The sequence below is a fragment of the Lissotriton helveticus genome, chromosome 10 (genome assembly GCF_964261635.1).
Source record: "Lissotriton helveticus chromosome 10, aLisHel1.1, whole genome shotgun sequence".
Classification (NCBI taxonomy): Eukaryota; Metazoa; Chordata; class Amphibia; order Caudata; family Salamandridae; genus Lissotriton; species Lissotriton helveticus.
Genome location: NC_136071.1, coordinates 635,945,260 through 635,971,839, shown reverse-complemented (window position 1 = coordinate 635,971,839; position 26,580 = coordinate 635,945,260). Strand labels below are relative to the sequence as shown.

The following is a 26,580-nucleotide window of genomic DNA, read 5'->3' as shown; positions in this document are numbered from 1 at the left end:
AATGACCACCCTGTAGTGATGATTAGTAAATAGTGGAAAAATAAATCTATAATAGGATATGGATTTTTTTGCTAGTTAATTTTGTTTGTCATTAGAACCTGGGTAAACTGTCTATATTTTTTAATTACATCAATATATACTTTGCATTTTAGGGTCTCAGAACAATGACACCAAAAGACAGTTTCTTCTGGAGCGATTGTTGGATGCCGTTAAGCAGGTAAGACACAACCATTTAATGTAAGTAGTGAGAAAATAACGATTCTGTGTAGTACCCAGACCGTAAAGTCTAAATTCGGAAGTACCTGTTTAAATGTGTAGTTGAGTTGCTGTATTGCTCTTAAATAATTTGTGCCATGATATTGGCAACTGTTATTTGGCCACCTCTATTTTCTGTCTCTGAATGTTTGCAGCTCCCGGTGCCACTGGATTCAAGCTAACCTTGCTGATGAGGGGTGATACCCTGAAACCGGTCCCAGGAAGCTTGTTTCCAGTCTAGGGAGGACCTGGCTTGGCAGTTCGGATTGGACTGTTCCCATGAGAAGCAGGGTCAAGACTGATTTTCAAATGGCTGGGTTCAAACTGGGGTGGTATGGTGAGCAAAAACAACGATGGATTAAACCCAGATCTTTGTGACTGGGAGTAAATGTTTGCATTGTTCAGCATTCTGTCCATCATTTGTTCTTGTTGTCCATACAATAAAGATAATTTGTCCTAATGCATGGGCTTCATTTACTCAGTGTGACCAATGTACCCAAGTTTTGCAGCATTTTATTACAAGTGCTGTTATGCTTAGTCTCATGTAAGGTAATCTATAGTAGTGTCTTAGAATCACTAGCTAGCTCATTTGCAGATCCGGTTCCAAACATAATTTAATTTTTAATTGATGATTATTTTCTCTAATAATATTTTATTTCCAACAGTGTCAGATAAGATTTGGAGGAAGAAAGGAGATTGCTTCAGATTCAGATAGCAGGTAAAATCACCTTTTTTCAATATGAAAAGTTGTTTATAAGATGAAGAAGATATTCCATTTTCAGTTTTGTTCTCTATTAGGAAGTCATGGGGTAGATAGATTTGTACAGGCCTGGTATTCACAAGTCAATTTTTAAAAAGCAAGTCACGTTGATTTCTCTCATGTTCAACCTCTTTAGCTTTGCATGCTTTTTTCGAATATATATGTATCTACTTGTGATATTGTTATGAATTGGCCAATTTTTCTATTTACTCTAATTGAGACTGGGGCCATTTTATGCTCCATTGTTTACAGCTAATAGAGCATACTTCTGCTGGGTCCAGGAGAGTAGGTTCCATGCAAGATGTACGGGACGTCATCCTAGAGTATAATTATAGACATTTATATGGGAAAAATTTACCTAGTCAATCCGTGTTTTCCGAATGGGTAACGTCCACAAGGTTTGTCGGATGTTACTGATGCAGACATACTTATTGTCCAGTATCAGACGTGCACTTCTATACAGGAATGCACAAAAACTCTAAAACCTATTATCTAAAATGTCAGACGACCTTTCAACCTCTCAGGACGGGCTTTTGGAGAGCACAACTCATTACGTTGGTCCTAGGTTTTTCATAGAGTCCTTAAAACCTGAGCTGTCAATGGGATTGATTTAGCCTAAACACCAACCCATCTTATTTAATTCAACTAAATGAGTGTTATTACACTTAAATACTAGTGGCCTATCCTGCAACTGTTTAAACAGGATGCCAATATATTTATTTCCAATTTTAATATAGTGCTAGAATAATCCAGATTGTACTCAAAGCACGTTACAGAGAAAGATCACCCAAACCATTTTTAAACATTTTGATTATGAATAAACGGTTAAATAAATAATGCTCAGAGAAAGGTCAAAGACACATATTAAACTGGTTTGTATTTTAAGTTCCTAGGCATGTGCAACGAAACAATAGTGCTAGGATATATTCGGGCTTCCTACAGGGGGCATATGGAAAAGCAGTACTTGCTGCATCAGGGTAATAATTTTTAAACAGATAGATTGAGTACAGTGCTAGAGTATTTGAAGCTCTACACGGTATGTGACACATCAAAGGAAACAGCATAGTTTATCTTGGACCATGAAAGAATTGATAGATATGTGCTGGAGAAGAACGAGGGTAGGCATGCAGGAAAGTAGGATAGAGAACTGAGTATGTGATTTCAGCTGCAGATATTTACACAAGAGTGCTTAGATAGTGGAAAAGAAAAGCAAGGTAAACCTGATTAGCGGTGTAATGAGTTGATAGGGTGTGCATTAGATACCAGGGACTGCAAACTGATGTAAAATCCTAATAACGATTTTTCAGGAATAGATGGTTCATTATTCTGTTTTTAAAAGATGAGAAGGAAGGGTGCACATCCTGAGAAAGCTTGAGAAAATTTGCAGGTTTTAATGTACTAGGGTGCCAAGTGGAGAATGCTGGAACTACGTAGTTTTCTGTTTATGCTGAAATCTTACAATTATGTTTCAGCTATTTTGGTGTATTGATAGTGAGTTTGTTTACTAATGGCAATGTATGGTTGTATTTTCTGTAATTAGTGATCCGTCATGCCGAACTATACAAATTGTGGAGAGGCCTTTGGTAATTGACATCTTGTAGTCCACATTTGGAGGCAACTCGGTCCTGAATTACCAGAAGCTGCTGATAAGCCCCGTCGGTTCGGCATGCAGCCTTTATAAAGAATCTTATTGAGATCACCTCCAATGTTAACCATTGTAGTTTCTGCACCGTGACTGTTTCTGAAGCACCGGCTGGTAGTAAAGTAGAGAGTTAGAATCAATACATTGGTTCAATTGAGAGGCCGCACATTATGCCAGGATATTTGCTGAGAATGAGTGTCCAGAGGAGGGGAGCTGTTCTTCTGAACTCCAAAGCTGATTTTGGGATCAGCTTTGGGGGTTGGAAGGATAGCTCTCTCTTCCATTTATGAGGGAAGCAGGAACATCACCCTTTATTATAGAGGAAATAGCCCTGTTTTGAGCTTCTTTTTTTGAGGCTCAATACTCTAGTGAAGGCGGCGGGCAGTATAGATAGATATATCTAAAAATTAGGGAATGCGATCCAGCAGACTGTTTAGATGGCGAGACTATTTCCTGTAGTACCTTTAGGCTAAGGGGGTAAATGACGCTGAAATGTTAAAACACATTTTGGGGTTGTGATGAATCTCATCTGGAGTGTTGGTTCCCAGGTTGACACTATTTCTTATGCGATTTTCAACTTGAATCTGGCTAATTAGGTGCTTTTTGCTTCCTGAAGTATTTGAATAATATGTTTTCTTGTTCCTAATGAAGTCCAAAAACTTTTTGAATGGTTCTTTGTTGATTTTATGAGGTATTTTTGAAATCTGTACTTTGTTTTGAATGAATTGGTTTTGTATCTTATTCTTACTTTTCTGTGGCTCATATTCAGAGGAGGTGACTGGAGTTTTCTCTGTTTTTAGGGTACATGCGTATTGTCTCTTTTAGGATTAAAGTGGGGGAGACACACCCTTAAGAAATGCTTGTTTTGATTGTCTTTATTAGTAGAGAGAGAACATTCATCTTTCATGTTGGAATTTGCATGTATGGTGGGAGTAGAAGGTTAGTTATCTCTCTGTATAAATGTATTGGTCTTTGATTTAAGAGATGTGAGCAAAATATTTCTAGTGTCCCTGACTCAGGCAATTACATTTTTCTTGCTTTTTGGGTAGTCTAATAGCATTATGGCAAGGGAGGGGCCGTTGGGACAGCTTAGTGGCAATGACGTAATAAACATTTTACATTGATAGAGTCGGGGTTGCAAGAATTAACATATTTTGCATTACAGGAGCCTTACTGATAATACTTTAAGAATTTTCAATTATTATGGGGATAAGATCAGATAGTCGTATGGTATGACTTCAGAATCCAAGCTTCCAAATTCAATAACTGCATGTTGGGGTGTAGTATTTTGCCTTGCACTGTTGATATCTAGTTCTGTTTGCAAAACAGTTTCTTGCGGGGTCTGATGGAGAGGTGAAGCTGCTGTGAAAATCAGCACTTTCTCTGCCACTCCAGTGCTATTAGAATGATCTTCGCATTCGAAAGTTTCATTTTGATCAACACCGAAAGAATGACGGGAATTTGTCAAACAGCGTACAAATTTGTTTTCAACCAGTTGATCTAAAGGGCATTGGTCAACGACTGAGATTCCCACATTCTTGATCTGAGCAGCAAGTCTGCTTGATAATTTGGAAGGCTTGGTTGGTGGACTGCTTGAATTGCCAGCAGCCAGGCCCAAATCACTTGGGATTCCAGTGCTAGGATTTTTGTCCTGGTGCCACCATGCATGTTTAGACACTGCATCATGGTTGTGCTGTTTGTTTGTATTTAAATCATATTTGTTATTAAATATAGTTAAACACTTTAAGTGACAGACTGCTTTCAACTCCAGGACGTTTATATGGTAGAGCTTTTGTTTTTCAAGCTTTCAATTGTGAGACCTTGTAGATGGGCTCCTCATCCTACCAGGGAAGCATTTGTCTGGCTTTCAGATATTGATGAAATGGAGCTTGTAGCATTGTGCTACAAGTAAAACACAGACACTGCTGGTGGTATAACTGGAGCCTTATTCTATGCTTCCAACACCTTTTCTGTCCCTACTCTAACTAACTTAGTTCCTGTCCCTGGCTCCTCCCGTTCCTGCTCCTCCCGCTCACTCCACCCCCAACCACTAGACTACATCCTACGATCTCACATCTCCCCCTTTCTTAACAAAATGAACTTAATTTCCACAATGTTCGCAATTCGTCAATCAGCCGCACAGGGCGGCGGACAGCCTGTTCTTCAAGCATCAGTAGTGTCGAATCAGTGGTGGACCTAGCTTTGGTCAAACTTTCCGGTGTCTTAGTCGGGGTATCCTTGACTACGTTGCGTGTGAACTGTTTACTCTCACATTCCGCAGTCCTCATGTTTCCTTCCGGTGGTGTAACTACGGTTGGTTCAGATGCTCGATCTCTTTCATGTGTGGATAATGTTCTGGTCCTCTTCCGAGCACCCGCATCTACTTTTACTTCCTTTTGTCTTGTCCGGTCGAGGGCAACACTGCCCTCCAATTCAGGGTCATGTATACCAGACAGTGCGGTGCTATCTGATGAGACTGTCTTGGTTTGGTTCGGTAACTCATTCGCCGCATCTACTTTTACTTCCTTTTGTCTAGTCCGGTCGAGAGCAACACTGCCCTCCAATTCAGGGTCATGTATGCCAGACAGTACGGTGCTATCTGACGAGACTGTCTTGGTTTGGTTCGATAACTTATTCGCGGCCTCGGGTTGTCTGGCGAACTCGTGAGCTATCTGTGCATAGGCATGTTTCTCTCTCATCTGATGATCTCTCTCTACTGACACGTCCGGCTTTCCTTGCGGAGTGACTGGCTGGTCCCTTCCCATCCGGTGACTAAGGTCCACTGTCTCTGTTTTCTTTTTGTAGGTCCTTTGAGTCAGCCTCGCGGACCCCTTCAGGGGTGACGGTGTCTGATCTATGTCTGGATATACTTGTGACTGACATGACAAGTTGTCCTGTGGAGTGACTGAGTATTCAGAGACCTTAGTGTGTGACATGTTGCTCTTGACGGGAAGGATGTCCTTTGGTTCCATGGTGCGTTCGGGTGGTTGACGCCATGTCTGTTGTCGGGACCATGACTCGGTCGACTCACGGGATTGAACAGACGTGCTTTCTGGTTCAGAGAAGTCTTTTGTCGACTTCCAGGATCGGACAGAGGCGCTCTCTGAATCAGAGGAGTTCCTGGCCATACCCCTTTTAAAGGATCGGACAGACGCGCTCTCTGAACCAGAGGAGTTCCTGGCCATGCCCCTTTTAAAGCGTTCCTTAGAGAGGGTATCAGGTAATGGATTTCTGCAATGAGTAGGCCGTGACACGTTGTTCTTTGACTCAGGGTTGTCTTTAAGACGCTTCTCCAGGCGCCTTCGTCGACTTGTCTTTGACGTTGTTTCATTTGAGAAGTTGTTCAACAACCACATGCTTGTTCTTTGTGTTTGGTCTTGAGGTTTTCCATCTTTGCCTTTCTCATATATCAATGACTTCTTCTCAGTTTCTTCATTGTCCTGGGTGCCATTGATGCGTTGGTCTTTTCTTGTTCGTTGTTGGGGAGGATCAGTTCGTCTTATGCGACCTGTTTCTTCTTCCCCTTTGTTTGGTGTTCGGACACCTATGATACGGGTGTGGTGTGTTCTCCTGCTGGATGTTTCCTCGGACTCATCTTCACAACTTGACGAAGAGTGTTCCTGCGCTGATTTCCAGTGTTGACCATTGTGATCTCTTCTTCTATAGTTTGTCTTCCTTGCCCTCCTGTTGTGCAGGTTGCCATCTTGGCCAGGAGTGCGATCTGTCTCACTTGACGCTCCCTCCTCGTCAGACTTTGAATGACACCCTGAGGGTGAAGAACTCCTTGGGGTTGTCCTTTGACTGGTTGACTCGGAGTACTCCTTGTCACTTCGCTTGTCACTTTGTCTTTTCACTGGTCTGCTTTCCCTCTCTCTCCTTTTCGTTTTGTTTGTCTTCTGAGTTTCATCTGTCCAGGCATCTTGACAATTTGCCTCGAGAGCCAGGTCCTTTGATCTGTCTCTTGCCTTGACGTGCATTCCAAGTTCAGCCTTCCTAATGGTTTCTTCTAACGACCAATGCCCTCGCAGGATCTTGCGCATTGTTGCGGGGTTTGCGCAGCCTTCAATTATCCGGAGTCGAACTGCATCCTCATTCGTGAAGGTGTTGAAATGGCAGCCTTGTACCAGGTTTTGCAGCCGACTGATGAAGGTTGGCAATGGTTCGCCTGGTTCCTGCCGAGCTGTGTTGAAGACGATGCGGTCATGATCCACATCTGCTTGTGCGGAGAGATGGGCAGATAGCTTCTCTTGGAGTCTTTCATAGATTTTTGTGTCTTTTTTGGAGAATGTTCTGATTGGGCATTGGCCCTCAGGACCCACCAGATGGAGGAGTAGCATTAGACATTTTCTCTCTCTTTGTTCACCATTGGCGTCCAGGAAGTCACCCAATGTTGCCAGCCAATTGTTCCGTTCGAGACACAGACTCCAAGTATCATACTGCACTCCTGGGGGTGGTTCTTTGATGCAAGGGTTGCGCCGTTGTGCTACTCCTTCCCCCGCCATGAGAGGAGGATTCTGATTGATTGTATTCGGGCGGGCTGTTCACTCGGCTTCTCGTCGTTTTAGTTGATCCTCTTTAGGCCTTCGGTCTGATCATCTGCTGGGGCGTTACTAATCCTTGCAAACACCACCGTATGCGCCAGTGACTAGAACTTGGATTTCCTGCGTTCCGAAATGTCCACCAGCCAGCCGCACTGTGCTAGACACAGGGCTCCTTCTCTTTCGAGTCGCATGCTAGTGGTAGATGGTTACCGACTCTTCCGCGGTGAGGCTGGGCGCGTTTGACATCTTTGTTTGTTCGGGCGTTCCCCTTACCCTGGTGCAAGTCCCCAGTCACTTCAGTGAGTATTGTGCTTATTTCTGGGGCTGTCCTTCGCAGTCTTGCCCTCTTCTAAATCTCATGCGATTCTGTCCTGCAGCTCTTCTCCCTTTTGTGCTCTTCGGTATGTGTTCACGATCACCTTTACCTATTGCTCGTATTTGCCTACGCTTGTTTGCTTACTGCACCTCATGCAGGTGTTCGTGCTTGCTCGGTGTCAGTCTCTTGCGTTCACTCGTGCTTGTTTCCTTGTTGCACCTCTTGCACTCGCTCGTGTTTGTTTTGTGTCGACTCTTGTGTCTGCTTTATTTGTCCTTGCCAGTGCTTGTTTATTCACTCTTGACAATGCTTGTTTATTTGCTCTTGTCAAAGCTTGTTTGTTTCTTCTCGCCAAAGCTTGTTTGTCTGCTCTCGCCAATTCTTGTTTGTTCCTTCTTGCCAATGCTTGTTTATTTGCTCTCGTCAATGCCTGTTTGTCTCTTCTCGTCAATGCTTGTTTATTTGCTCTCGTCAATGCTTGTTTGTCTCTTCTCGCCACTGCTTGTTTATTTGCTTCTGGCAGTGCTTGTTTCTTTCTGTTCGCCAGTGCTTGTTTATTTGCTTTTGACAGTGCTTGTTTCGTTCTATACGCCAATGCTTGTTTATTTGCCTCAATCAGTGCTTGTTTCTTTTGCTGGGTGCCTGACTTCAAGATGGCCGCTCTATACCAACTAAGGGTTTTGTCCTGAAGAACGCCTGACTTCAAGATGGCCGCCGTCCCTGCAGACTCACGAGGCTTTCTCTCTCTCTCTTCATTCAGTCCCTGCTTGCTCTGGACTCACCGGCAGCAACTTCAGGAACCAGTGCAGGTCAGGATACCTTTTCTTAGTCACTGGTGCCACCAGGTGAGGTTGGGGTGGGCTCCCGCCTTGCTCTGCAGGTTTTCGCGCTTCTTTCCGACCACCTGCCAAAACTCACGCATCGGGCGTGAGGTTTTCCGCCGTCGGGAAATGCACAAGCCCCGATCTCTGCGCTCTCAACAGCGCTTGACAGCGGCGCCTCCCAGACGACGTTCGCTGTTCTGGGGCACTTCTTGCTCAGTTTTTGAGCGCCACACAGGGTCGGAGTGGGCTCCCGATCTCTGCAATCGCGCCACTCACCCAGGGCACACGCTTCCAGCGTGAGATGCGCGATCGGCTCCTCTTCTCAGCTGGGCTTCACTCGGCGGCGTTTTCTTCGATGCTGCCTAGGGACAGGTGTTTACTTAGGGGCTGCAGGCAGGGGATTCAACATCCCACCCTCGTCGCCAGTTGTAGCATCGTGCTACAAGTAAAACACAGACACTGCTGGTGGTATAACTGGAGCTTTATTCTATGCTTCCAACACCTTTTCTGTCCCTACTCTAACTAACTTAGTTCCTGTCCCTGGCTCCTCCCGTTCCTGCTCCTCCCTCTCACTCCACCCCCAACCACTAGACTACATCCTACGATCTCACATCGCTCCCTTCAGGGGTTTGTTTCTCTTGCACTACCATTTGCCATTTAAGAGACTGTTTTCTCTGCATTGTTAAAATCGATCTGTCCTCTTAGTCGTCTTTCCACTGGGACCATTGATGCTCTATGCACTCTTGTAGCTGTACTTTGGACACCAGGAAAATGCATTATGCCCTGGTCCCCAATATAGATGACATCTCTTGCACTGTTGATTGTGGTGTTTGCATACTTTCATCCCTTTTCTGTGTTCAGCATTGCTCTAAGGTAGTTGATAACCGTATAGGGTACGACGTTGATTTCTCCTAGTTGATGTGTAAACCTAGAGTAAGTAGGAAGTGGTGTTGAAATTATGCAATGAAAGTGAAGATCCATAAAAGAGTTATATAGTATCTGACCTTGGATCAACGAGACAAAATTAGTGAATCATTTCATTAATATATGTTGCAGTCTGCCATTTTATGGCGTCTCAATTAAGATGAGAAATAAACAAAGGGAGGGCCTTAACCCCTTCAGTGCTAATGACAAGGGTAACTCGTCATGGAGTTTCCATTGATTTCAATGGAAATTTAGTGTAAATCATGAGCATGCCTTAGCATCCAAGTGGTTAAAAAGGCCTTTAACTTATCACACCAGCGAAAAAAAAATGTTATGTCAGTCAAAGTAAATGTAAAAGTGAGTTAACAAAAATGAGGGCACAATTAGACTGCAGCTTTTGTTTTAAACTGTCAGTAGAAGTTTTCTGCGCAAAAGTTGGCATTTGGAGTTTTATCCTAGTAATTTGCAAATCCAGAACTATAGTCACAATATTGAATCCAAGAATAGAAAAGTGCATGATAGAGAGGGAGCTAAATTATTACAAGTAAAAAATTGGGTCTCTAGTTGGCAGAGGTATGCACTCTGTCTAAGTAGGGGCCACAATCATAGTCCGGGTAAGCTAGAGACACACTTTAAATTATCCTGTGCTCATCCTCTGGTAGCTTACACAGAATTAGCAGACTTAACTTAAGAGGCAATGTGTAAAGTATTTGACTCACACACACACCCACACCGACAAAAATTAAATCTGTAGAAGTCGAGAAAAGAATTTTTAAAGAATAAATGCAAAAACAGTGCTGCGAAGTCAATAGCGCTAAAAAGGTTACTTGAGGTTGCAAGACACTGGGATGGATCCAAAGTTCAGGCTGACTGCGATAGAGGGCTAGCTGGCTGGCTATGAGACTCACACAGGCCCACTGAAAAAGTACCTTGGATGGAGCAAAACGTCAACACTGAGGGCATGATGCATTGATCTTTTCCACACAGTCGGGCCACTGTGTCATCGATGATCTCCAGTGAGATTAAGGCAATGCATCGCAGTTGATGGACGATGCATAGGTTCAGACCGGTGCAGGGGTGACAATGTGTCGTTTTTTTAGAAAACCTGCTGCAGAACCCACTTCTGAGGCCCAGAACTGGTGGGGGCACCTCAGGCAAGGGTAGTACTCACCGATGGCAGAGTTCAGCAACTAGTGCCGATCCAAGATGGCGGAGTGAGGATCTGCAGTAGCGGTTCACCCGAGAGGCTCCGACCCTCTCCTTCCCTTCCCTCTCTTTTAATGAGCTGATATTTTCACGAGTCGATACTCTACGCCTAGAGATGCAGTGAATTGTTACATTTCAGAGATACAATGAAGCGCCGCTGAAAAAGGAATAAGAAAACCGCTATCTCTGCTTATGTGTAGCAGTGGTAATAGCTCAAATCGGAAACAAAGTGTCGATAATCACTTCATCCGCTTACCTTAAGGTTCTATCTCCGAGTAACGGAGAGAAAATAAGAATTTCGACCCGAGACGCACTGCGGAGGTGCAGCACGGCAGGACACCGATGTTCAGCCTCTCAGACCCGGCAAACTTTCTCCGACGTGTGCTCCGTGTCTGGATCAGCGGCTCGGGGCTCAACTGGATTGGTCTGAGCCTCCGTGCTGCTACCACCAGCGGCCGGCGGTGGCGGAGCAAGATGTCACCCAAGGGGCCGAATCTCCCACGAGCAACCAGGAGCAACAAGCAAGCTACTTTGACGTTCCCGGCAGCAGCTCCTGTAGCAGTTCCTGTAGCAAGTCTACCAGCACAAATCACCGAGGAGCCGGCTACAGAATCCCACGATGCTGAGGAGGTGGGAGCTACTCATGACCATAACGGCAGAGTGAGTGAAGGGGTAAGAGACACGGAGAAACTACCGGCACAGCCAACACCCACTATTACTACTAGAAAACAAAACCAATCTGGAGACCAGACGCAGTGCAAAGTCTCAGAGTTCGTCGAGACTCACCAACTTCTCGACGAAACGCAGTTTGGGTTTAGGAAAGGGCATGGAACAGAGACTGCCTTGATAAAGGCTTCTGATGAGATCAGGGCGATTATGGATCAGGGAGGGGCGGCTGTTCTTATCCTTTTGGATTTGTCAGCAGCCTTTCACACGGTCGACCATGTCACTCTTGTCGACCGTGTCACAGCTTTGGGGATCAACGGTCTGGCCAAGGATCTTATTTCATCTTTCCTGGCAAACCGTACCCAGACAGTAAGGCTGGGAGATTTCTATTCTCCCATCTCTGCACTCCCTTGTGGAGTCCCACAAGGCTCCTCGCTAAGTCCTATGCTTTTTAACATCTATGTAGCGGACTTAGCGAGGATAATAAAGGCCTATGGGATACAGCTTACATCGTATGCAGATGATACCCAGCTGGTGCTGGGTATCCACAAGGATGGCCTTACTGTAGCAGCTAACTTCCAGAAAGCTATGCTTGAGGTCAGTACCTGGATGGCCTTGAATTGCCTTAGGCTTAACTCGGACAAGACCGAGATTATGACCTTCGGAAGACTCTCCCCTGAATGGTCTCTTGGTTGGTGGCCAGAAAAGCTTGGCCATCCACCTGTCCCAGTGGAAAAAGCCAGAAATCTGGGAGTGATTTTTGACAACAAGCTGGCCTTTGACCTCCACACTAATAAGGTCGTGTCGTCGTCATTTTTCATTCTGAAAAAAATTAAGAAGCTGTTACCTTATCTCCCTCCGTCAGCTGGGAAGACCCTGGTCTCTACCTTAGTCTTCTCTAAAATAGATTATGGGAACGCTCTCTTTCTCCATACTCAGAAGCGGGTCACAACGAAGCTGCAATCCATACAGAACGCGGCTGCAAGGATTTTGCTCAACATTCCTCGCCGCAAATCTACCACTCTTGGTATTCGTCAGCTCCACTGGCTGAGAGTTGAGAGCCGCGTTAAATTCAAGGCCCTCTGTATTGCTTATAAGGCCATACATGGCATAGGACCCAGGTTCCTGATTGAAGCCTTTCAGCTGTATACTCCCAGAAGGCAATTAAGATCGGCCAATACCAGTCTTCTGCCTGTGCCACGCACTAGATCGGTCACTTGGGGAGACAGGCGCTTTCTTGTGGCCACCCCAAAACTTTGGAACCTTTTGCCATTGGCCATCAAAGCCGCCCCGAATCTGATGAGTTTTCGCAGGCTTTTGAAGACATGGCTGTTTAACCAGTGAGAGGACGGCAGGATAGCGAACTTTAGTTGCTCCACAGCGCCGAGACACCTTCGGGTATTTGTTGCGCTATAAAAGTTGCGTAAATAAATAAATAAATAAGGCAAACAGGTACCGAAGCCGCCTATGATGGGCAAAGACATTAAAAATGTACTAACTAAATCAATTAAGGTTGCGGCTAAGCTGGCAGTTAAAACGGGGGTCTTGGCTGAATGAAGCGAAGGCGGTCTGGGCACCAATGTAATTAACTCTACGAATGAGTGCACCCCATCTACTTCCCCCCTAAATTCTATTCTAGAAGGGTGTCCCCCCACATCTAAGGCCCTCGATACCCATACACCACAAGTGGAAGTGCGTCAAGGGCTGCTGACCCCAGTGTCGACTTCGGACTATTCGGGCCGAGCCCCAGACAGGGGGAATGAGGGGGACATTAACCTACCCTCAGCACAGGACTTAGATATTAGTATTGTCCCCCTACCCCTTAATGAGTCTGGAGAAGGCATATCAACAAAAACTAAGGAGATTACCCTCCCAGCAAAACAACTAGTGACCGTCACGCATTTGGGGGAAATAGATGGAATAGATGATATCGACACGGATATCGACCTGGACTCTTATGAAGATTATGAGGCGGAATCCAATGAGGATGGGGACCCTAACGATAACAGATCTAACCCTCGGGTGGGGGGGGGGGGAGTCTGCAAGGTCAAAAATAAGCAGAAAGCCAAAAGGGGGGGTAAGGTTTGCAAAACTCCAACAAGACTTAAAAGTAACAACAAGCAAATGCAAATGCAAAGAATTCCCCTACAGGTCAAGAGCCCACTGAGAAAATGGATAGAGACAAAGGGCTTAGTGAAAACCATGGCGTTAAGACTCTCTGGGGGGAGCCCCTCGTACCCTATAGCCTTAGGTCCCTCCTCAACTGAAACAACCCCCACAAGTATCTCATTTAATAATACTAGTTCACAGTCAGTGGAACAGACGGCGGAACCAACTGAAATAATCCCCTCAAGTATCTCACTTAACAATACTAGCTCACAGTCAGTGGAACAGACAGTGGAGCTAACTGCAAAGGGATCAGGGGACCCTACTACTTCTAGTTTATCTGCGGAGTCACCAGTATTGGCAGGTGGCCTGGCTAATACAGACACATCGTCTACCGTCAGCAAGCATCAGATGCCACCCAAGCATCAGATGCTACCCACCGAACCAAGTAATGTATTGCCATCCAAAATGGCCCTTGAAGGCGCCTATTCAGAAACGTTGTCAGGACCAACCTCGGGAACCACAATGACTAATCAATCACCTTTAGATGAAATAGTACAAATACTAAGTAATCAACGAGCTGAGGCACAAGAATACTACCTCCAACTGAGGGAAGACAACAACAAGATGCAGTCCTCCCTTTCCGAACTCACGGCTAATATTTCACAAGAAACAATTGAGCTTCAGCAACGGGTGGCGGAGGTGGAAGAGACTACTACTAATAATAATAATAATAGGGCATTTATAAAGCGCATGGCTGCACAACTGTGTATCCCCGCGCTTACTGCTAACAAAAAACTGTCAGAGGGAGAGGGGCGGTAGCAAACAGAATATAGTTATTGCGGGAAAATGTGAGTTTTTAATTTAGCTCTGAATAGAGTTTCTGAGGGTTCCATTCGCAGATGAACTGGGAGGGCATTCCAATGTTTCACTCCAAGATAGCGAAAGGATCTGCCCCCCATTTTTGCTCTGAAAATATGGGGAAGTTTGAATTGTGTCATTCCAGAAGATCTTAGGTCTCTGATCGGGCGATGAATAGTTAGGAGGCTTCTGAGATAGATAGGTCCTTTATATTGGGCAATTTTATGGGCGTAGCAGAGGGTTTTAAATCTGATTCTTTCCCTAACAGGAAGCCAGTGTAATTTGGACAGAGCCGTTTTGGAGGATGTTCTTCTGGGAAGACCCAGTACCATGCGGGCGGCTGCATTTTGAATGCATTGTAGCTGGTGTAGTTGCTTTTGGTTTAGGCCTAATAGGAGAACGTTTCCGTAGTCCAGATGGGGAGTTATGAGCGCGTGTACAATTGTTTTTCTGGCTTCAGTAGGGATGAGATCAATGATTTTTCGCAAGGTTTTTAACGTGCCGAAGCACTTGCCTGTTATTTTGTTGACTTGGGATTTTCCCGAGAGATCTGAGTCAATCATAACCCCTAAATTTTTGACCTTTTCTACAGGGCGGGGGAAATCACCCAGAGCCGTAGGCCACCATGCCTGGGACCATATTGATGTTTTGTTCCCTACTACCAACACCTCTGTTTTGTCTCCGTTTAAACGGAGGCAATTGTTGTCCATCCAGGTGGCTACAGCAGTCATGCAACCAGAGAAATTGGTGGCAAATTTCTCGCTGTCTGGGGTGAGCTTGAACATAAGCTGGGTGTCGTCGGCATAGCTAACAATGCCCACCCCAAAGTTCTCTATGACGCGAGCCAGGGGCTCCATATAGATGTTGAATAAGGTAGGGCTCAAACTAGAGCCCTGTGGAACCCCATAGCTCACGTCACGAGAAGATGATTTAAAGGGTGGACAGTGCAGCTGGAGCGATCTTTTGGTGAGAAAAGACTTGAACCACGCCAAAGCATGGTCTTTCACTCCTATATCCGAGAGTCGGGACAGCAGCGTGGCATGAAGCACAGTATCAAAAGCTGCGCTTAGGTCTAGCATGACCAACGCTGCTGTTTCTCCCTCGTCCACCATCCTACGGATGCATTCCGTGGAATATAGCACAGCTGATTCCGTGGAATAGCCAGGTCTAAAACCCGATTGTGTGGGGTGGAGTACATTTTCCTTTTCTAAAAAAGCCATGAGTTGTTTATTGACTATTTTTTCTATTATCTTGGCACATTGTGGCAGGAGGGAGATGGGCCTTAGATTTTGGAATTGAGTGATGGGGATATTGGTTTTTTTTTTTTTTAGAGGAATGACTTGCACTGTTTTCCAAGCCTCTGGTACGTTGCATTCATGAAAAGAGAGGATTATCATGTTTCTTATGTGGTCTATAAGAAAGTTTTTCATGATGTCTTTACTTTTTACCAATGGGCACACATCGCTAGGGGAACCTGAATGTATGCTATTGATAATGTTGATTAGGTCTTTTTTGTCAGGTGTAGTGAATTGTGTAAGGATAGGTTTTTGAGTAGTGGGGGTTATGGTCCTTATCTCCTCTCCTAATATAGAGGGTTTGGGAAAAGTGGCGTGAATTTTCTCAACTTTTTCGACGAAAAAATCAGCTATTTGTTCACATATGTCGTTGGAATATGTGTCTTGCGTATCTAAGCATGTTGTATCTGTTAGTTCTTTATAGATACGGAACAGTTCTTTCGTGGGGTTGGTTGCCTCTTCAATTCTGATTTTATAAAAAGTGCTTTTTTCCTCTCTTATCATTTTCTGGTATATTTTTAGTTCCGATTTGTAAATTTCCTTAAGTTCGGGAGAATAGCTTTTTCTCCATTTGCGTTCTGTCGCTTTGCATTGGGTCTTTGCGATTTTTAGTTTTTCCGAGTACCATGGTTCTGATTTGGTTCTCCTGACTGGGGGCTTCGAAGTCCATGGGGCGATTTTGTCTAATGCCTTACCTAACCATAGTTCGTAGTTATTCCATGTGTCTTGTAAGGACTGACCTACCGGAAGGGGGTGTTTCTCTAATTCGCTGACCAAGCTTTCAGGAGTATAGTTTTTCCAATTTCGGCGCTTTGTAGACCATGGTTTATTGGGGACCTTATTAGTAATGTTAGTAGGGATGTTAAAAGTAATTATATAATGGTCGGACCAAATTATAGGGATCGGGGGGGGCATTTCAATTCCTTCCCAAGTGGCAAAGATAGGGTCTAGAAGGTGCCCATGTTGATGCGTGGGGTTGGTGGATAGTAATTTTATTCCCAACGCGTGTAATGCTGTCTTAAGTATTTGAGCCTCTTTAGCATTATTGTCTTCGAGGTGAAGATTAAGGTCACCTAAAATCATGAAGTTATTATGCCTTATAGCTAGCTGGGTAGCTACTTCTAAGAGTTGATTGCAAAAAGGTGTTGCCGTGCCAGGAGGGCGATATATAAGGAGACCAGTAATGGTCGAAGAAGAAGTCAATTTAATGGAGAATGTACCACATTCACTATTAGTAATGGCCTTGTTAGTGAGAGTACATTCTAATTCCTTTTTGCAAATCATTGCAAGTCCTCCACCACGTTGTTTTAGCCTGTCGATTCTTAGGAGACTGTAGTTCGAGGGCACTGTCTCTAAGATATCGGGGGAGGAGGATTCTTCTAACCATGTTTCCGTAAGAAACATTACATCGAAGTCACCTTTCTGCAGTAGGTCGTGTATTTCAGTTTTATGTTTTATCATAGATCTGCAATTGAGCAACATCATTTTTAATTTGTTCGTGGGGGCGTCATGGTTCTGAGAAGTGGGAAGTGATCTATTGCATACATTACAATATGACGGTATCATATTGGGGTCAATGGTATGCAGACAGGATTTATTAGAAATCTTACCCAGTTCTAATAGGGTTATGCTTGAGTAGTGGAATCTCTGATGATCTTCCACCCTGTCTGTCTCCGGATATTTATCTGTGGGGGTTTGGAGTCCTGCCCCATGCCTCGTTCGGTCGCGGACGGGCGCAGACGGGCAGGACTCAGGCTTGACTCCGGCGCGCGATCGGCGCGCCCGCAATGCGCGTCCGCTGCGCGGAGCCATTGACGTATAATTTTATGCAGTCGGGCGAGCAACGAGTAGGGCGAGCCCTCACAAAGATGGCCGCTGTATTTTCTATTACTCAGATCCCAGGTTAGTCCCCACCAGATGACGGCCTGAGAATCGGCCACACCCACGGGAGCAAAGCAAGTAATCTGCCTCCTCACTAAGAGGAAAATGCTATCAGGCACAGCACAAATATCTTCTCCGCCGCTAAGGAAATTCAGCGCAAGAGTAGATCGAGTGCCGGGGGGTGAGGGAAAGGACACACGGGGAAGTGCAATACAATTTTAAAATCAAGAGCAGTGCAATTTAAAATAAAATAACCTCCCGGCTCAAGCCTCAGGAGTATAATGTCGAGCAGTAGGAAATGCTCACGTGCCTTCTCTAATTTTATGCAGTCGGGCGAGTGACGAGTAGGGCGAGCCCTCACAAAGATGGCCGCTGTATTTTCTATTACTCAGATCCCAGGTTAGTCCCCACCAGATGACGGCCTGAGAATCGGCCACACCCACGGGAGCAAAGCAAGTAATCTGCCTCCTCACTAAGAGGAAAATGCTATCAGGCACAACCAAATATCTTCTTCGCCGCTAAGGAAATTCAGCGCAAGAGTAGATCGAGTGCCGGGGGGTGAGGGAAAGGACACACGGGGAAGTGCAATACAATTTTAAAATCAAGAGCAGTGCAATTTAAAATAACCTCCCGGCTCAAGCCTCAGGAGTATAATGTCGAGCAGTAGGAAATGCTCACGTGCCTTCTCTAATTTTATGCAGTCGGGCGAGCGACGAGAAGGGCGAGCCCTCACAAAGATGGCCGCTGTATTTTCTATTACTCAGATCCCAGGTTAGTCCCTACCAGATGACGGCCTGAGAATCGGCCACACCCACTGGAGCAAAGCAAGTAATCTGCCTCCTCACTAAGAGGAAAATGCTATCAGGCACAACACAAATATCTTCTCCGCCGCTAAGGAAATTCAGCGCAAGAGTAGATCGAGTGCCGGGGGGTGAGGGAAAGGACACACGGGGAAGTGCAATACAATTTTAAAATCAAGAGCAATGCAATTTAAAATAAAATAACCTCCCGGCTCAAGCCTCAGGAGTATAATGTCGAGCAGTGGCCGCATCATCCGAGAAACATGATGATCAGATTTCTGGGCTTCTAAGGAAAGTTGAAGACTTGGAGAACAGACGAAGACGCTCTAACTTGAGATTATTTGGGATCCCGGAAAAATCGGAGGGCTCAGACCCGAGGGCCTACATTGTTGGTGTACTCCAGAAGGCCCTTCCCGACTTGGCCGACTGGGATTGGGACTCACAGATACAACGGGCCCACCGTCTGCCATTATTTCAGAGAAACAAAGACTCACAGTTCCCCCGCCCATTTCTAATCTATTTTGGGAATTTTCTTTTGCGACAGGCTGTTTGGCAAAGAGCACGTCCTAATTCTCCAATCTTGGTTGGGGAGATGTTGCTTTTCACACGCTCAGATCTAAGTAAGGAAACTATGGACAGACAATGGCATCTCCGCAAATTCATTGATCCTATTAAAGCCTGTGGCGCCCAGATATTTCTACAAGAACCAGCGCGTCTTAAAGTAATCAAGAATGGGCGCACACACTTTCTCAACGATATTAAGGAGGCTGAAGCTTTTTTAGCCAACATAAACTCTGATAAAAGCTAAAGTCAGATTTATAGAGGAGCTATGTAGGGAATCTCTTTCTACCTCTCACTTTTTTCACTCTGCTCATTTTCGTGGTTTTTTCTCTTTTCTCCTGGTTTTCTTTCTTTTTCCTCGAAAAACTGATAAATTGATGAGGCAACTGGAATTTGCGTAGGTCTATCATGGCTCACTATAGGGAAGGGGGGGCGGGGGTCTGCAGGGACGATCCTCTACACGAGCTGCCTCTCCAACGGCAGCTGAAGCTGAAGGGTGGTTCCTCCCCGGCTGGGGTAGGTACCAGGGGGGGTAAGGGGGTGGGGACCTTCTTCGCAGGTCATGGTGGGTGGGGGGTGGGTGAGGGGAAAACAGTAAAAACAAGTTTACAGGCTGACAAGGCTTTGCTCGAAGTTGGACTAGACATGGACATTATGGCACTGAATGAGAAGTACACCAGATGTTGTACTAATTGTTTGAGAAATCAAGAATTTATAATGTTTTTGCCATCTCTTTTGTTTATTAATATACATAACCATAAACGATTAATTGTTATTTGGGAGCTAGGACCGATGTTTTTGCTAAATTTCAAATGCATGAAATAAAATGCTTAGCCTGGAATATAGCGGGTTTGAATAGTAAAGGTAAAAGATCTTTGGTTTCCGAAGAGCTAAAATTATATAAGCCGCATTTTTGTCTACTATCTGAAACACATCTTATTTGGAAAGATAGGAAATTACTTAATCAATTAGGCTATGAAATTATGGTTTGTTCTTCTGCCGGGGCATCTGTAAGAGGGGTGGCTATACTCAAAGACCGGCGAGTTAGGTCGGAAGTGATGCAGACTGCTCATGATAAGGATGGTAGATGGGCAATAGCTCAGTTCAAGCATGAAAACAATATTTTTGTACTCTGCGTGGTGTATGGATCAAATATAGATGAACCAAGGGTCTTTGATCAACTGAATATTAAACTTTTGGGCTGGGCTGGGCAGGGGAACTTATAATTATGGGCGACTTCAATTGTATTACGGATTATAAATTGGACACAACCAGACCAAACAGCCACCAACGGATGCATATGACCAGGGCAGCCATATTAGATATTTGTCGTTTACATAACATTAAAGATGCCTGGCGACAACTATACTTAAAACGACCTGGGTATACTTATTACTCGGCACCTCACAAACTGTGCTCCAGATTAGATATGGCTCTAGTCAGAGATAATCTATTAAAGACTTGCTCTATGACCCTCTGCCCTCGTATTTCTTCTGATCACAATGCCATAATTATATCATTCTCCATACCACATAGTGCAACCCCTTCTAGAATGTTTTCCTTTCCCAGATATCTAATTTCAGATTTATCCTATATTTCGCAGCTGAAAATCCATCTTGTTGAGTTCATTAGCATTAACAAGAACTCGGCCTCATGTCATGTAGTATGGGATGCCTGCAAGGCAAGTATTAGGGGCTTTACACAGGCCTATGTGTTTAGACAAAATGCTGAACGTAAGCAGAGTCAAGCTTTGGTAATATCACAAATAATTAATCAAGAAGAGCAATTGGCCCTAGCACTTCGACATAACCTACCAACTCGTATGGATATTAATCTTAAACTTAGTGCATTAAAATATGATGCAAAGAAAAGTCTTTATCAGAAATACAGTGCCAACATTCATAAATATAAAATAGCGTAATACGAGGGGGGGATAAAATTGGCCGTATTCTGGCCTATAAAGTGGCGGAATCTAGAGCAGGCTCCTTAATTTCCAACATCCGGGGGTCAGATAACAACATATATAATAAACCACAGGAAGTGTTAGAGCAATTTGCTAGCGTCTATAAAACTCTATATACCCCAGAAAATCATTTTGTGAAGTAACAAGGGCCCCCTGATATGGATAAAATCCTGGGTCAGGGAAAACATACAATGTGAAGGTAAACACCCAGGCTATTAATTAAACAGAAACCAGCTATGTATTCAACTGAAATATTCACTAAGGTTAGAAACTATAAACCATAACACAAACAAATATAATGATATCAAAAATAGTATTTTTTAATAAAAACAAAGATAAATTTATACAATGTGTACATATAATTATAATAGATTATCGATGTAAAAATGATGAGTTTTCTAATTGAAGAAAACAAAAATTAAAACATATTAAGATAGACACTAATACATATTTTTTCTCAAGTTTTTTGTGGCTGTTGAGTTTGAGTCAACGCGTTTCGACACGTCGTGGTGTCTTCCTCAGGACAGTTATACGTTCAGCCAATATGTCTATAAAGAACAGAGTATTATTAGTTCTTTATGTATTTGTTTGAAAATTCAAATGTCATAGTTTACAGTTTCATTTTAGAACATTGAGATTGATGATCAATGGCAGTGAACCAACAAAAAAACATTTTCCATTTCATTTTGTGATATCTGGTTCATTTTAGTTCAACATGAGAATATCGATTGCATCCATTGTTCAACTTTAGATAGTTTTTAATACATAGCATAGTACAGTGCACTTGATATAGATTTATACATAAAAGGAAACGTTGGGAGAAGAGGTTTAGACAATTACAATCTGCATGATATCAATTGTTATGTCTGATATTTACAATTATTCTGTTATTAGTATTCATTGGAGAGCTGATTCACATTTTAATTTGATGTCAGTAATTTTTTAATATTACACCTTCTATCTCAGGTAGCAATAGAACCAAGATTAAAGTTTAGAAAAGAGAAGATAAGAAAAGGAAACCAACTGAAAAAGGGGGGTGACAACTAGGATTAATTATTTATTTCTTTTAAGAGTTTCAGTATCAATTTAAACCCTACCTAAAGACTGATGTCCTAGTTTCTATACGTTCACGCATCTAGTATTACACACCTATCTATAACCGTAGCTCTTTTAAGTCTGAAATACTCAGTGGTGAGTACCTTTTTTATTTCACTTAGATGATAGGAATCGTATAACTTTACCTGACTGCGATCTCTCTTCAAGATTTACCAGCCAAAACCTTCATTAAAAACCAGACTGATTGAGGCACCGTTATTTTCATTTTCTAAGAATCGGCATGTGTGACCTGCAAGAAAGATAATTCCATATTTCTTAAAAGCCCTTCCATTTTGGTATTTTATGTGTGGGGTGTGCTAGAGAGCAACATGTGCTCATCCACATAGTCATTTTTTTGGGGGGTTATATCGTCTACCTTTGTTTTAATGGTACACTGCTCCCATCTCAATCAGGCTGTATTTCTACCACATTGTGGTTGTCTTCATAAAAACGATTTACCTCCAAGCTATAAATAAAACCAATTGGTCATCATAATAGGTAATTTAGGTTTTCTAGTAGTGCAAAGCGCAGTTAACAATCGTATCTTTTCTCACCTTATTGGTAAAAAAGAATCATAAAAAATCACTCTCGCAGTCACTAGGTGATTCGCAGCCCAAATCCGTCACGTTTTCAGAGAATTCGAACTTTCAATGTAGAGCGGTAACTGTTTACAGAGAGTACAAAACCGCACATATTTTCATTTTAAAATAGCTATTCTTGTTGTTTTCTTTTCAAAAAGTCTGCTTAGATTAGTAAATACGGCCTATCTTCATACCTTAAGAGGCTCTTGTTTCTTATATGTAGACCGTTAATTGTTACCGCTGTTGGGGATCGCGCTGCATAGAAGACGGGTTTATTCGTTTTTTCTTTCCTAAAGCGATTCAAACCTCCTGCGCCGAGCGGCAGTTCTCTAAAAGAGTTGAATTGACGTACATATTTTTAAAAGTTTAGGGAAAAATAGTCTGACAGGTATTATTGCAACCCGCCTTTAAACAAATCTCCTCGGATCAGGAAAAGCGGCATGCATTCATACCTTGAAGGAATCTTGTTCCCTTCACGCGAGCCGTCATGGATTCCCGCTGTTGGCAGAAATTTTGCTTAAGAGGCCGGTTTCCTCGTCTGATACCCTTTCGCTGCGGGGACCAATTAAGTATGGTGATGTGCGCTTACTCGTTGGCGAACTCTACACTTTAGGCAGAGTACCTAAAACGCTCAGAAATTAAAGTTATATTAGTTTGTGGGTTTATAGATTAAAGCCATTATGAGCGAGGGGAAACATTTCTTATCTCACTCACCTTTACTTGCAATCTTTCTCCCTCTGGGGATGGTCCAATCGGCAGGCGGCTTGTAACGGCAGGAATTCAGAGAATTCACAAGCCGTAGTTTGATTGGTATTTATACTCTAACCTGTTTATCCCATTGAGCTGGGGCTCCTCCCATATTTAAAGGTGTAACTACCATTTTTTTCCCTTTGGGACTTATTTCAGACATAGATAAAGGGAAAGTAACCCATTTTTTTCCAATCATCGTTCTGATTCCCTTTGTTCTTATGTGTCACTGTCTGAGTTATTTGTTGTGACCTAGGGATCATTATTTTATCATAGACAAGAGTATTAGATATATAAAGGTTGCTTCAAAAGTAAAATTAGGTGGAAGCGACCTCTGCATTGAATTCGAGTCCCTTCTACTTCAGAGTGAATGATGACCTTACAGTTGGAGATATTATTCCATATCTATACGGTCTATTGATTTCATTATATTATTGCATTTGACCACGGGCATTCCGAATTCAGGCCACGTTTATATGTGTCAAGAGTAAAGATCCAATAAAGTTCTCGCTTTTTCCTGATTTGTTCCCCTCCTGTGTTGTTTGGTAGTTTTATTTTCTCAAGAATGCGCCACTTCATTTCTTCGGAAGAATGTCCGAAGTCCAAAAAGTGGCTGACTAAAGGTGCAGACATTTTTTTAGTTTTTATTGCTGACCGATGCTCGGTCAGCCTTGTTTTTATGGCCCTTCCTGTCTCGCCAACGTATCCTAAATGGCAGGGACATGTGATGAGATACACCACATTCTGTGTGTTACATGTCCATAAATCTTTTGCATTTATTTCAACATTATTTAGGATCATTGTTTCACCGAGAAGAATGTTATTACAGGATTTACAAGAGCCACAACTTGATGTGCCTTTTACTGGGTTGTTGTTCTGGAAAGACCTTTGTACAAATGGAGGATTTTCCGCAGTTTTGTTAAATCTGGATCGGACAATTTGGTCTTTTAAATTCTTGTTGCGCCTATGCGCATACATGGGTTTGGGTATTTTTTGTTGGGTGTCGTTCAGGTTCAATAAGTGCCAATTGGAATTTATAATCTGCCTAATGCTTCCATCTATGGTTGAGTGTTTCGTTATACAAACCGAGTCTGTTTCCCATTGGTACCGCTACATAGATGATATCTTCTTTGTGTGGACCAATGGGGAACAGACTCTGAGGGAATTCCTCCTTTGGCTGAACGAGGCAGATGTAAACTTAAAATTTACTGCACATGCTAACATAGACAGGGTAGAGTTCCTTGACATTTTTATCAAAAATGGTGACGGCAGATTGCAAGTTGACTTATTTACCAAACCCACTGCCAGGAATACAATGTTGCACTTCAAAAGTTTCCACCCGAAGTGCCAAAAGGACAGTATTCCGTTTTCCCAGTTTTTGAGGGTACGACGTAATTGTACAGAATTAAGAGACTATGATCTACAATCTGAGAACATGAAAATCAAATTCCTACAAAGAGGCTACCCACGCCGCTTAATACGAGAGGCTTACAAACGAGCTAGATTCTACGACAGGGATGCACTCCTAAACTCAAATCGAACCAAAAATGCCCCATCCTTGGTTTGTATAACGAAACACTCAACCATAGATGGAAGCATTAGGCAGATTATAAATTCCAATTGGCACTTATTGAACCTGAACGACACCCAACAAAAAATACCCAAACCCATGTATGCGCATAGGCGCAACAAGAATTTAAAAGACCAAATTGTCCGATCCAGATTTAACAAAACTGCGGAAAATCCTCCATTTGTACAAAGGTCTTTCCAGAACAACAACCCAGTAAAAGGCACATCAAGTTGTGGCTCTTGTAAATCCTGTAATAACATTCTTCTCGGTGAAACAATGATCCTAAATAATGTTGAAATAAATGCAAAAGATTTATGGACATGTAACACACAGAATGTGGTGTATCTCATCACATGTCCCTGCCATTTAGGATACGTTGGCGAGACAGGAAGGGCCATAAAAACAAGGCTGACCGAGCATCGGTCAGCAATAAAAACTAAAAAAATGTCTGCACCTTTAGTCAGCCACTTTTTGGACTTCGGACATTCTTCCGAAGAAATGAAGTGGCGCATTCTTGAGAAAATAAAACTACCAAACAACACAGGAGGGGAACAAATCAGGAAAAAGCGAGAACTTTATTGGATCTTTACTCTTGACACATATAAACGTGGCCTGAATTCGGAATGCCCGTGGTCAAATGCAATAATATAATGAAATCAATAGACCGTATAGATATGGAATAATATCTCCAACTGTAAGGTCATCATTCACTCTGAAGTAGAAGGGACTCGAATTCAATGCAGAGGTCGCTTCCACCTAATTTTACTTTTGAAGCAACCTTTATATATCTAATACTCTTGTCTATGATAAAATAATGATCCCTAGGTCACAACAAATAACTCAGACAGTGACACATAAGAACAAAGGGAATCAGAACGATGATTGGAAAAAAATGGGTTACTTTCCCTTTATCTATGTCTGAAATAAGTCCCAAAGGGGAAAAAAATGGTAGTTACACCTTTAAATATGGGAGGAGCCCCAGCTCAATGGGATAAACAGGTTAGAGTATAAATACCAATCAAACTACGGCTTGTGAATTCTCTGAATTCCTGCCGTTACAAGCCGCCTGCCGATTGGACCATCCCCAGAGGGAGAAAGATTGCAAGTAAAGGTGAGTGAGATAAGAAATGTTTCCCCTCGCTCATAATGGCTTTAATCTATAAACCCACAAACTAATATAACTTTAATTTCTGAGCGTTTTAGGTACTCTGCCTAAAGTGTAGAGTTCGCCAACGAGTAAGCGCACATCACCATACTTAATTGGTCCCCGCAGCGAAAGGGTATCAGACGAGGAAACCGGCCTCTTAAGCAAAATTTCTGCCAACAGCGGGAATCCATGACGGCTCGCGTGAAGGGAACAAGATTCCTTCAAGGTATGAATGCATGCCGCTTTTCCTGATCCGAGGAGATTTGTTTAAAGGCGGGTTGCAATAATACCTGTCAGACTATTTTTCCCTAAACTTTTAAAAATATGTACGTCAATTCAACTCTTTTAGAGAACTGCCGCTCGGCGCAGGAGGTTTGAATCGCTTTAGGAAAGAAAAAACGAATAAACCCGTCTTCTATGCAGCGCGATCCCCAACAGCGGTAACAATTAACGGTCTACATATAAGAAACAAGAGCCTCTTAAGGTATGAAGATAGGCCGTATTTACTAATCTAAGCAGACTTTTTGAAAAGAAAACAACAAGAATAGCTATTTTAAAATGAAAATATGTGCGGTTTTGTACTCTCTGTAAACAGTTACCGCTCTACATTGAAAGTTCGAATTCTCTGAAAACGTGACGGATTTGGGCTGCGAATCACCTAGTGACTGCGAGAGTGATTTTTTATGATTCTTTTTTACCAATAAGGTGAGAAAAGATACGATTGTTAACTGCGCTTTGCACTACTAGAAAACCTAAATTACCTATTATGATGACCAATTGGTTTTATTTATAGCTTGGAGGTAAATCGTTTTTATGAAGACAACCACAATGTGGTAGAA

General features: G+C 43.1%; 1 protein-coding gene across 2 annotated transcripts in view; it reads left to right on the top strand.

Annotated features, from left to right (window-relative positions):
* SNX29 (sorting nexin 29) overlaps positions 1-26,580 on the top strand; it is a 1,714,757-nt gene that overhangs the window by 72,875 nt on the left and 1,615,302 nt on the right. For both annotated transcript variants that reach the window (XM_078663166.1, XM_078663167.1), the window contains exons 2-3: positions 153-217; positions 921-973. In XM_078663166.1, coding sequence (XP_078519292.1) covers positions 153-217; positions 921-973 — 118 coding nt within the window. The remainder of the gene's footprint in view (positions 1-152; positions 218-920; positions 974-26,580) is intronic.